Source organism: Sander lucioperca, chromosome 19, assembly GCF_008315115.2.
Source record: "Sander lucioperca isolate FBNREF2018 chromosome 19, SLUC_FBN_1.2, whole genome shotgun sequence".
Classification (NCBI taxonomy): domain Eukaryota; kingdom Metazoa; phylum Chordata; class Actinopteri; order Perciformes; family Percidae; genus Sander; species Sander lucioperca.
Window position 1 is genome coordinate 22,786,169 of NC_050191.1, and position 12,427 is coordinate 22,798,595.

Here is a 12,427-nt window from a genome sequence, read left to right on the forward strand (position 1 = left end):
TAAAAAAAAGCGAAACGACATTGAAATTCCAGGCAGCGGTCATTTCTACAGAGAAACCTGAACGCAGCATCCAGAGCAATGAATTGAGGGTTAAGAAGGACGATGACAACAAAAATGGACATCGAACGACAATAGCCTTGTAAGACTGAAAATTAATTTTGTCACCTAAAAACATTGGTGCAGCTACAATGTATTAACAGTGTAACGATGGAAAAACTTCTATTTGCTAAAAATACTGTCGTTTCGAGCAACGACTGCTAACGTTAGTTCGGTAACGTTAGCTAAGTTAGCCTCAGTAGCTTGGAAACGTATGCTAGCGTTATTAGCTGTGTGTAACATTAACGGTAACGGTAACGTTATGACAATGGCCACTAAGACTAGCATAGTAGTAAATACAAGCTAGCATTTGCTGATTTAAATAGTGTTTAACGAAAGCATCTTGTGAACCGACTGTAAAGCTTCTAGCTGTTAACGTTACTTCACACCCCCTTATTGCGTGCTAGATCTCGGTCAGCTGTTGTTGTTATTGCTCTCTGGCACTGAAATCAAACAGCAGCCATTGTTTTATCCTGCAGGACAGAGGTGCAGACATGTTGTCATAAATGATAAGCATGCAACAATGAATCTGCGCCAGTGGTACACTGCGTTGTAACTGTAGAAAATGTTGTATACACTTTGGCTATGGTTGTATTTTCGTTAGCGACCTCAGGTTGTCGCTGTTATGCATTTAAGCAAGATTTCATTTCCATCTAAATGATATCTCTAATTACATATTAACCAGCAAAACGGATACAGCCTGTTTTGCCCTTAGTTTAATTTAAATATCTTTAATTCAGTTTTGATCTGAAATATATGAATTCCATGTAACGTTACCTTCGTTGTTATTTTCAGTCAAATATATATTTCCTAATTAGTGTTAAGAGTTACCAAAACTATCTTTTTTTGGATATCTAAAACAAAGATATTACTCCCAAATGTGTGATAGGCTACTACCACAACATGCAATTTCAAATATCTAGAACTGGCAGTATGGCTACTCAAAACTAGAGTAGAAATGACATTTGACTTTTTACTAGTCACAGTCCCTTTTTAAGATATTTACAATATGGTCAGTCATGCAGTGTCCTGGTCATGTCATGATCCAGCAACATGCATGCTGTTTGGGTGTGACAAAACAGTGACAAAATGAATAATGACACCAATTTTGGAGGGCAAAAAACTGTCATTGCAATACAAGGCTGCACCATACGCATACAAGACTGAGGGGCTGTTTGTATTTTCGTTATTTTACTGGAAGTTCCACTAGAAGCACATCTTTTTCTTTCCTTATATTTTTTTTTCTTATTGTAAATTTAATTGCGTTTGTCTGATTTAATTCCAGGCTGTCTATGTCAGACCTCTGACTGGCACTTCACAAAGAACTAGCGGGGAGAAAAAGTGAGAGGCCAGAGTCCAGAACCATGGAGGCTCGCTTTGGTAATATTGTCTTCAGCTCCAAGTTTGACTCCGGCAACTTGGCACGTGTGGAGAAGGTGGAGAAGGGCAGCTCCAGCCCTCCTACCGATATAGCTCCTGGTGGGAGTGCCCTCTCAGGGCCAAACATTACCCCTGATTATGAGTTCAATGTGTGGACGCAGCCAGACTGCGGTGGCACAGAACATGAGAACGGAAACAGGTACAAAAAAAATTCTGCTTATGTAGCAAGTATTTTATGTTATTCACACGAGAGGACAGCAAAAGGCATTAGCAATGCCTCTTTGTAGATAAATGTGTTTACTTTCTGCACACAACCCTTACACTAGAGCCACACAGAGATTCCAAAAAGCGCCGCAATGAAGGTTTGGCTGTTATGTCAGCTTTGTTTATTCACACAGAACCAAGCAAAAGCAGCATAATGCCGCCCCAGTGTGTAATTTCACATAGCATACTGTAACACAATAGCCTAGAAATCTAGACACACCCTATTGGCAGCAAATGTAATTTGCAGCCAGGGTCGTCTAGCAACTCTCCGTTGGCTTGCAAGCTGGAAAAGCCAAACTCCAGCCGGGCCAATCACATCGTGTATAGAGTCAGTGGGCGGGCTTAACATAGTGACGACAGAGTTATGACGGTTCTGCGTGAATTCCCTGCTACTTAAAACAAAGAAGATGGCTGCTGCTGCTGGGAACAGCGGTCTTTCGAATCGGCTTTGGCCGCGACTCTGGAAGACTTGGAGTTAAGTTTTTCTTTGAGAAAAGAACAAAGAACGGCACTGAAGTCATTCTTAAAAAAGGAAGATGCGTTTGGAGATTTGCCGACCGGATACTTTCTTCGTTGCTCTGGTTGGTTGTAGCGCTATCCTATTGTGTGCAGAGGGAATTTGAAAGACAACTGTTTATCCCGCCCCTCGGATTGAGCCCTGCCAATGGTGAGTTCCCAGACCCAACATCTTGATGTGGGTCTGGCTTGTCAGGCTAGTAACACAACAGTGTCGTTGTCTAGTTTGTGTAAGCTGATCCGCACCGATCATCAGCCACGTGAACCCGGCCTGCGAACAGCATAATTGTCGGTAGAGAGAAGGACAGAGACGGCCGCAAGCCTTTGTTTCTGTAAGTTATTAATAACTTTGGCTACTCGGAACGCTGCTTTGTCACTTTTTGACCTGCCTGTGGGTTGACTTGGGCATATTACATGGGCATATAACGTAGTCCCGCCATGCCGGCTGTCCCTTTCACAAAGATGTTGGTTCGGCTCTGTTACGGCTCTGTGACTACCTCTGCTGCTGGCTTAAAGGTGCAACAACTCTGTCTTGAACAGGCTGTGTGAAAGGGACTTAGGTTACATTACTCCCAGCATCCAAAATCATGCTTTTGTGTTTCAGATCATGGTTTTACTTCAGCGTGAGGGGAGTCGCACCTGGGAAGATACTGAAAATCAATGTGATGAACATGAACAACCAGAGGAAGCTCTACAGCCAGGGCATGGCTCCTCTCGTACGCACCTTACCTGGCAAGAACCGATGGGAAAGGATCCGGGACAGACCCACATGTGAGGTATTTAGACATCCTGTGGCTGTCAGGGAGAGGATGTGGGCATCAGGAGCCAGCGAGGCAGAGTGCTGTCAGTCTGGCTTCTGACAGCTATTATTATCTTACATAATATGTCTCTGTCTTCTGTTGTGTTGCAGAATGTAGATAACCAGTTCATCCTCTCATTCACTCACCGGCTGTTGGAGGCGAGAGGAGCGACCACCTACTTCTCCTTCTGCTTCCCGTTCTCTTATAGTGAGTGCCAGGAGATGCTGCAGCAGTTTGACAAGAGCTACCCCAATGCTGCTCAACTCAGTCCGAGCAGGTAAAGCACAACACACACACAGAGATGCCTCTAAAGGTGCTGACACACCAACCCGGTTATCGGCCGTCGGACAGTCTGGCGAGGTCGGTGACTCGAGTCTGTTTGGTGTGTTCTGTGCCGTCGTCTGTTGGAGGAGCTGTCGGCATTCATTTTGGCCGACCCGACATGTTCAGTCGGAGACAGGGCAGTCGCGACTCACCCTGAAAATGAAATGGCGAGCGGATGAGCCTCTCAAAATCCGACGAAAATCTTTTGAACTGACCTTTGTCGATCTGAAATGAAGACAGATTCAGCAACTGCATGGCCTATTTCTCGCTTAAAATGTTTTCAGAAACACGTTTCGGTGAACTATTTTAGTACAATATGAGATTGTATTCTGAACAAGCCGCCATGACAGTCTGGCTGTGAATTTCCGGAGAAATCAGCTGCCGGTTTTCATTTTCTGGGAAACAATACAGAGAAGCGCCGCCTGCTGCTATGGAGACGTATTACGTTCGCGCACGTGCAGAGCGTACGCTCAAGTCGGCGTCGCCTCAGTGTGTTTTGAGGTGTTTTTTTGGACCTCGGGGACCCGACTGATCAGTCCGACTGCCTTTTCTGCCGACGGTCGGCCGTCTGGTTGGTGTGTAACAGCTTTAAAACAGACACAATACATGTAGTTTGAAACTTTTGGCTTTTTTTTTTTAATTATTATTACTGCCCTTCTAATTTAACTTCTTACTTTCTCTCCCACCAATTTCCATCCTCTCACTGTCAGTGAACCAGACAGTGTGTATTATCATAGGGAGTTGCTGTGCCACTCTCTAGATGGCAATAGGGTGGACCTGATCACTGTGACCAACTGCAACGGGATGCAAGATGAGAGAGAACCCCGTCTGCCTAAGCTGTTTCCCGACGCCAACACTCCAAGACCACACCGCTTCTCCAGCAAAAGGGTATCGCTCAGTCGTACATAAACACACAATCAGTATTCTCTTTCGTAATGTCAAAACAGTGAAGCCGACCGTGGGCCCTCGTGTGGCTGCGTGTGTTCGCAGGTGTTTTTTCTCAGCAGCCGAGTGCACCCCGGGGAGACCCCCTCATCCTTTGTGTTCAACGGTTTCCTCAACTTTATCCTAAGAAGAGATGACCCTCGTGCTCACGTGCTTCGAAAAATATTTGTGTTCAAGCTCATTCCCATGCTCAACCCAGACGGGGTCGTTCGTGGGCACTACAGGTAAGAATTGCACACGTAGTCAACATGCACCATCCTCACACCAACAACGTCAGTGTCGTTGATGGTGTGGTTTGTTATATTTTGTCTTTGTGTCACATGGTTTTGCATTGATATATGCACTTTACATTATATGTAAGAATTTTCTATTTCTGTTTCTCCATTAATGTGTTTTTGAAAGGTTCTGTCAATAGGGCTTGGGAATGTGACGTCATGTATTGTCATGCTGCACGGATCCACCATTGTTGTCACAAAGCTAGTTTGCTCTCTCTCATCATATGGCTCAGCCTGTAGCAGGGCTGCAGTTAAGTTACAGTGCAGTTACAATTTTCAGCAGTTAACAGGTGTTTGGTTGGCAGTGTTTCTTTTTTTCTTGTGCCAGTAACACAATCAGGTTACAAAGGAAATCATTGATTGCGCTTACATGCACTGTAGTAACGCCTGACTTTATTTTGGAAGGATTACGTACTAATAATTTAACCACAGTGATATAGTTTGTGTGTGTGTGTGTGTGTGTGTGTGTGTGTGTGTGTGTGTGTGTGTGTGTGTGTGTGTGTGTGTGTGTGTGTGTGGGTGTGGGTGTGGTGTGGTGTGGTGTGTGTTAGAGGACAGGATGTCTTGCATGTAAACACACTGCTGGCCAGGCAAATGTTAGAAGAGCCAGGTCGGATGTCACGTGTTGACCCTTTCAGCAGATGCAGACCCTTTCAGCAGATGCAATTCAATCCTGGAGCACTGTGTCTCAGACAATGATGTATTAAGGGTATCAGTAAACAGTGTTTACAGTGTTTTCAGTAACCTGTCTCTTGTTTGCAGGACTGATTCCAGGGGTGTGAACTTGAACAGACAATACCTGAACCCCAGCCCTGAGCTGCACCCTTCCATCTATGCAGCCAAAACACTTTTGCTCTACCACCACACACACAACCGCCTGCACAATCCACAGTCCAGCATTCACTGTAACAGCCCCCCACACCCGCAGACCCCGCCACTTAGCATCAAACCCGCCAATCAGCATCAGTCCCCTCCCTTCACTGCCCTTGAAGTCAACTTGAACCAACGGAATGCCGAGAAGGATGCAAATCCCGCGCTGCCAGAAGTTCCCATGGTGATGGAGGAAAACGCCTGGGTCACCACAGAGATGGGGAGGGGGGACCAGAACAGCTCATCAAGCTCCCCGGAGACTGTAGCTCCTGTTGCTGTAGAGGTAACAGTACCACAGGTGGAGGAACAGGAAGCAATTCCACCCCAGGATGGGGGTGTGGCATATTATGTGGACTTACATGGCCACGCCTCTAAACGGGGATGCTTCATGTACGGAAATAACCTTTCTGACGAGAGCCAGCAGGTACAAATTATGAAATATACTCAGCCTCCCTTTGCAGTGTTTTTGTAAAAATGCCAGAAATATTCAGTTCGTTTTTTTTAGCAATTAGTTTCTTTTATTTTACTGAGTTGTTTTGAATCATGTCCTTGACATATTTGTTTATCCCCATACGGCAGCCACAGCACACGCGGTACTATACTTTATACATCTAAGCTCCTGTGCACTGTGCACTCTCTCTCTGCAGGTCGAGAACATGCTGTATCCAAGGCTGATCGCGGTGAACTCTGCCCACTTTGATTTCCTGGGCTGTAACTTCTCTGAGAAAAACATGTATGCACGAGACAAGAGAGATGGTCAGTCTAAAGAAGGCAGCGGGCGGGTGGCCATTCACAAGGCCATAGGGCTGCTTCACAGGTCAGATTTCAATGAATTCACCGAAACCCAACAGTTGATGTGTATGGCTGTCCGCTCAAAAAGCACATACGCAGCTTTAAAAAAATAATCTATTTTTTTTAAACAGTTTTTTTTTTTTATCTCTGAGAGTCAGAGTAAGCCTTTCTGGAACGTAGAGAACAGTGATAATCCCACTGTTAATCAAAAATCTTTCATGGTGCTTTTAATCATGCTTAACTCTGTCAAAATGCAGTTTACAAGGGTCTAAAATTGAACTTGCAGAAAACAACTGCTGTAACAGTTCTTTCTCAGTCATTACCTTCACTGTAAATTACCTGATTTGTGTTCAAGCTTTAAATGTATATTTTTACAAGTTTCTGTTATTGGGTCCCCATCAGCTACACTTTGGAGTGCAACTACAACACAGGAAAAACCATGAACACCATTCCACCTGCTTGTCATGACAACGGACGGGCAACCCCCCCTCCACCTCCATCATTCCCTCCAAAATACACTCCAGAAATATTTGAACAGGTGGGAAAACAAGAGTGGTTTCTGTACAAGTATTCCTTCTCATTCAGAGGGGAATGTGATTCTTTGATTGAGGATTGCAGGTTTTTGGGAGTATGTGAATGAATAACTTTTCAACACATTGCATCTTAAGCTATTGATTTCCTTGCCATCAAACTGATAATTCCACAATAGCTGCACATTCATGTTTTTGATATGTGATAACTGCATGCAAAACCATACCTTGAGAAGTAAACCAGTGGATGTTGTGCATCAGGTGGGGCGTGCCGTGGCTATCTCAGCCCTGGATATGGCAGAGTGTAACCCCTGGCCACGGCTGGTGCTGTCGGAGCACAGCTGCCTGATGAACCTTCGAGCTTGGATCCTCAAGCACGTCCGCAACACCAAAGGCCTGAACACACATATCCACGCTCAGCCTCCAACAAGAATACACCACAATGGCAGCAAGGCGTCACCGCCAAAGAGCTTCAACAAGTGAGTTTACATCGCTTTTATTAAACCAAAAAAGACTACGCGCTTCAGTTCCCATAGTTTCTTTGTCACACGTAACATTTGGGTCATGGGTTTCTGTGCTTGTCTCGATTTTCCGAGCAGCTGTCTGTCTGGCTCGGCGTCGGAGAACACCCTCAGTCGCATTCGCTGCAACAGCCACAGTAGCAGCAGCCAGACTCCCTCCCCAAAGATGCACAGCTCCCCGAGCTTTACTTTTGGCTGCCCCCCACCCCGAACTCACACACAGCACAACAGCACGCACGGCAGCGGACGTGGAGGCAACAAGACGCTCGGGCCAGTCAGGGGTAAGTTGATCTCTCTGCCATCTGCTTCTGTGTTGCTGGCTGGCATTTTCTATCACGTCACATCATTTGTCATCTTGTTTCTCTCTTTCTTGCTACAGTCCTCTCTTTCTGCTGTTGAAGTTGTTAAGAAAGGCTACTGTGTGGCCGGGTTGGATCAGTGGGTAGAGCAGGCGCACATATACTGAGAGGTTTATGCCTCGACGCAGAGGTCCAGGGTTCGAATCCGACCTGTGACGATTTCCTGCATGTCTTCCCCCCTCTCTCTCTCTCCCCCCTTTCTCACCTAACTGTCCTGTCAATTAAAGGTGAAAAGCCCAAAAAATAATTGAAAAAATAAATAAATAAGAAAGGCTACTTTGTCAGTGCCTGTGTGACGGTTGGCTTCAGGTTTATTGTAGTCTCGCATTGCCAGACCTATCTCCACAGCGCTGTGGTGGAAGGTCTGGCAACAGGAGCATACACTGGATAGGAGAAAAAACGGTCAGGGGTTGTTTGCATTTCTTTAAACCAATCACAATTGTCTTGGGCGGTTGCAAAATGGTCTTGGGAAGGAACTTGTTTGGTGGAACATTTGCAGCCCACAAAAGGAAACGCCACATACAATAATAAATGACGTCAACTGTTCAAACAATACAGTAACGTGAGCTATAAAAATTAGCTGGATACATGATTAAACTTAATTTGCTCTTACCAGTGTATCACCGCGTGTACTTCGTCCATAGCTAATCCCCGCCAATCGGTCCCAAAACGTCCCAGTTAGAGAGTAAATGCCGTAAACATATTCTTTGTAAATCTTTGCAGTCATTCCCAGAATGAACCAAGCAGGCCTGCCTGCCTTGTTGCATGATCCACATTTTCTTTAAAACTTGCCATTTTCAGCATGTAACATTGCTCGGAGGTTCCGGTTAAGGCGCTGACACACAGCGAAGTCGGTGACTCGAGTCTGTTCGGTGTGTCCTGTGCCGTCGTCCGTTGGAGGAGCTGTCGGCCTTCATTTTGGCCGACCCGACATGTTCAATCGGAGAAAGGGCAGTCGGGACTCACCCGGAAATGGCGAGCGGATGAGCCTCTCAAAATCTGACGAAAATCTTTTAAACTGACCTTTGTCAATCTGAAATGAAGACAGATTCAGCAACTGCATGGCCTATTTCTCGCTTAAAATGTTTTCAGAAACACGTTTCGGTGAACTATTTTAGTACAATATGAGATCGTATTCTGAACAAGCCGCCATGACAGTCTGGCTGTGAATTTCCGGAGAAAATAGAACCACGTGGCGCGTTCGTCCTATCAGCTGCTGGTTTTCATTTTCTGGGAAACAATACAGAGAAGCGCCGCCTGCTGCTATGGAGACGTATTACGCGCAGAGCGTACGCTCAAGTCGGCGTAGGATTGGGCATCGAGAACCGATTCCTACTTGGAATCGTTTAAAAAATTACGATTCCAGTAGATTTGTTTCTTTATTGGAATCGTTTGGAATCGTTTAGAGGATTTGGTTTCAAATCCGATCATCGCTTCCCAATTTCCGAAGTGACCAGGCTCTTGTTGTGTTGCAGCCTTTATTTTACATTGAAAAAGCCCGGTAAAACTGCAAACCACCATTGAATCAAAATAAAACTTTCCTCTTATTTGTGAAAATACGCATATGATCCGTTTCATCTCCACCCCTCATAGAATCGGAATCGAGAATCGGTAAGAACCGGAATCGAAAGGAAGAATTGGAATTGGAATCAGAATCGTTAAAATTCAAATGATGCCCAACCCTAAGTCGGCGTCGCCTCAGTGTGTTTTGAGGCATTTTTTTGGACCTCGGGGACCCGACTGATCAGTCCGACTGCCTTTTCTGCCGACGGTCGGCCGTCTGGTTGGTGTGTAACAGCTCTTAATGTTGCTCGATCCGACCGGAGTTTAAAGTAAACAAAGAGAGCAGAAAGTGAGGGACATCCGGCGGAACTTCCGGCGGCACCGGAACTATCCCGTAAATGAACCGTCGTCAATATAAACTAGGTTTATTGTGATGGTGAGGTGAAATTGGTCCCAGGTTTGGGGTTAGCTGGATTTCAGAGACATGAACAAATAAATGAATGCCCTGGATGTCTGTGGCCTGGAACATCAGTATGACCCCTGCATGACTCTTCATACCTGCAAACTATCACTAACTGTCACCTTTTTCAGCCCTTCTGAGTTTGCAGGTATGACTCTTGCTGCTGCTGTCTGTGCATGCATGTTTTCACCTTTACAGATTAGTTCTACTCAGGATGAGCCCTGTTCCAAGGCACCAAGACCAAATAGATTTCTTGGGTAGAAAGATTCTGAAACATACTTTTTTTTTTTTTTTTTACCCACACTTGCATATTTTTCCATCATACAGATTCTGACATACAACTCGTCATTTGGCGTACCAAGAGCATCTAAACATCACGTGTGTCTCAGTACGTGGCTCATGTGAAGGGCACTTTGTGTTAGTCTGATCCTCGATCCCTGCATGTCTCTGAGCTGGGGCATGTGTGTGTGTGTGTGTGTGTGTGTGTCTCCTTCTCTGTAGACCCTAAGCCTCAGGAGAAGAGACGCCCCCCCCACCACCACTCCATCCTACGGTCTCCCAGCAACAGCCACACATCCGCCCGCCCCCCACTCTCACCCACTTCCTCCTCGTCCTCCTCGTCTTCCTCTGTGTGTGCAGCGGGCTCCTGTCCCCTCCCAGCCTCCGTCACTATGACAGGTCTGTACTCCCTCCAGTCCCCCAGCCTCTCCACCTTGCTCCCATCCCTGCAGGCTCTGCCCCGTACCGGGCTGCTCTCCAAACTCAGCCCCCTGCTCCTTCAGGGCCTGCAACCGCCCACCAATACTCCAGATGGGCCCACCCAGGACTCAATGTAACCTAACCTGTGAGAGCTTGGGCATAGTGTGTGTGTGGGTGGATTGAGTGTGTGTTAGCTCTTGAAAATCGCACCAGTACTAGACAAGTCAAGACACTGTGTGTGTGTGTGTGTGTGTGTGTGTGTGTGTGTGTGCACCTAAAAAATATCACTGGTGCTAGCACTACTAAAATATGATTGTTTTTCCATCTGCACATATCTGTGTAATGGCATGTTTCTGGCACAAGCGATCCTCAAATCTCAATTGTGAGTAAAATGTGTTGAAAATGTTTTTTTTTTTTTTTTTTTCGTGTAATTACCAACGATGAGTCAAGCATTGCTTATTATTACACTGTCCTCTCCTCTGGCATAGTTTTTGCTGCTTGTTTTACAGTCCCCTAGGACTTACATAATATACAGGATATATCTACAGTATACATTAATATTGGAAATATTATACTAATGGATTACATTACACTGATGAAGTCTCCTTTTTATTCTGTATACAAGTAATAAGCTACAAAGAATACCATGTTACTGTGCTGATATTTGGGAAATAGCATAATAACGTTTTTCTTTACTTTTTGCACACATACTGTTGAAATGGGAGCAGTTCAGGATCAGCTACAGTATGAATGATATACTTTTACTTTAGCCCTGCTGTGCTTGAATTTTTAATTATTTATTGGTTTTGTTTTATTTTTGAGAATTTGGTTTTGCCGAATTAGACTGAGCATAGTGTGGCTTTCTGATTCTGTAAAATCTGTCAAAGCACCTTATTACCTTTTTTGTTTCTTTTTTCCAATGTATTTGTATTTCGCTCTGTAATGTTTATATGTGAAACATTGCAAGACGGAGGCTAATCCCACCATCCACGTATAGTCATATTTGGAGTCAGTTCAAAGTAGAATTGAGCATTCTGTAGATTATATTTAATTTCTAGTGAGGGTTAGTTTTGTATGCAAGTCTGTGATTCATTTCTTTAATAGTTATGAAACCTGTATCATTCCAGTGTCAGTCCAGTGTTGGTCTTGGCGTTGTGATCTTCACAGCGTAGCCTGCTGCCAGAAACCTCATGTGGACCATAACTGAGTTTCTTTGAGATAAATAAAAGGTTGCGTTATGGAGCTGTTTGCCAATAAGCAATACGATATAACAGCGCTTTGTTTGGTCCACTGTTCAAGCAGTTTGGCTTGACGAGAAGAGAAGTTCTGTTTAGAATTTTTTCTAATACAATTCCCATATTGATTTTAGTGTGAATAAAGTGAACAGTTAAAAAAAAAAAAAAAATGGTGTTACATGTTTCACCAAACTAGTGAAAAAAAACATTGATCATTATTTATTCAAGCACATGTGTGTTTCCTAGTTTGAATTGAACCTGGCAGGTATTTAGTAGGCTGTCCATTGTCAAAGTTAATATATTTTGTGGTTAGCAGAGATGAGAAAATATCTTGTTGTCTTGGTCTATATGTAAGCCTCGTAGATCAATTGTGGAATTATTGTGTTTTTCGTCTGTAAATTCAGTTTTGTGTGCCGTCATCCAAGTACTTGATGATAGTCTGTGTTTTAGGACCAGCCATTTCAGATGCACTGAAGATGCAGAGGTAGTGCGTGCGAGACCTGGAGAGGTTTTCATGAGCAGCAGATAAACCAGATCACGAATCAGTTGGATCCAAATAGCTTTCAGAACATCTGGCCTTGACTCGCTGTAGCCATTCTGTTCCAGTGCTGTGTGACATTGTAGTTATGATGTGCCTTGCCCTGGTGTCTGTTGTAAGCAGTAGGTTTTGGAGGCTCTGCTCATTTAAAACAAATGGATCTGGTTGGTGATCCATCCTGCCTCCTTATCTGCTTTGTCGTAGATTTTCATTCATATTAAGGTCTTTTGTTGACCTTTTCACAAAAGATAAAGCTAGCTAATTAGAGCAGATATCAAACTAAAACTGATGCCAGTGATTGTCGTGCAGCATCGCCCTCT

The 12,427-nt window shown here is 44.5% G+C and overlaps 1 protein-coding gene across 3 annotated transcripts in view; it reads left to right on the forward strand.

Annotated features, from left to right (window-relative positions):
- agbl5 (ATP/GTP binding protein-like 5) overlaps positions 1-12,427 on the forward strand; it is a 19,045-nt gene continuing 6,618 nt past the window's right edge. The window contains exons 1-12 of one of the 3 annotated variants that reach the window (XM_031288094.2): positions 1-140; positions 1,387-1,675; positions 2,861-3,032; positions 3,167-3,333; positions 4,091-4,268; positions 4,371-4,549; positions 5,363-5,894; positions 6,118-6,287; positions 6,665-6,800; positions 7,054-7,271; positions 7,392-7,594; positions 10,137-10,313. In XM_031288094.2, coding sequence (XP_031143954.2) covers positions 1,461-1,675; positions 2,861-3,032; positions 3,167-3,333; positions 4,091-4,268; positions 4,371-4,549; positions 5,363-5,894; positions 6,118-6,287; positions 6,665-6,800; positions 7,054-7,271; positions 7,392-7,594; positions 10,137-10,313 — 2,347 coding nt within the window. In that variant the 5' untranslated portion in view covers positions 1-140; positions 1,387-1,460. Of the gene's footprint in view, positions 141-1,381; positions 1,676-2,860; positions 3,033-3,166; positions 3,334-4,090; positions 4,269-4,370; positions 4,550-5,362; positions 5,895-6,117; positions 6,288-6,664; positions 6,801-7,053; positions 7,272-7,391; positions 7,595-10,136; positions 10,314-12,427 lie in introns of all 3 variants that reach the window. The other 2 variants (XM_031288093.2, XM_035995038.1) reach the window with 2 other exon arrangements.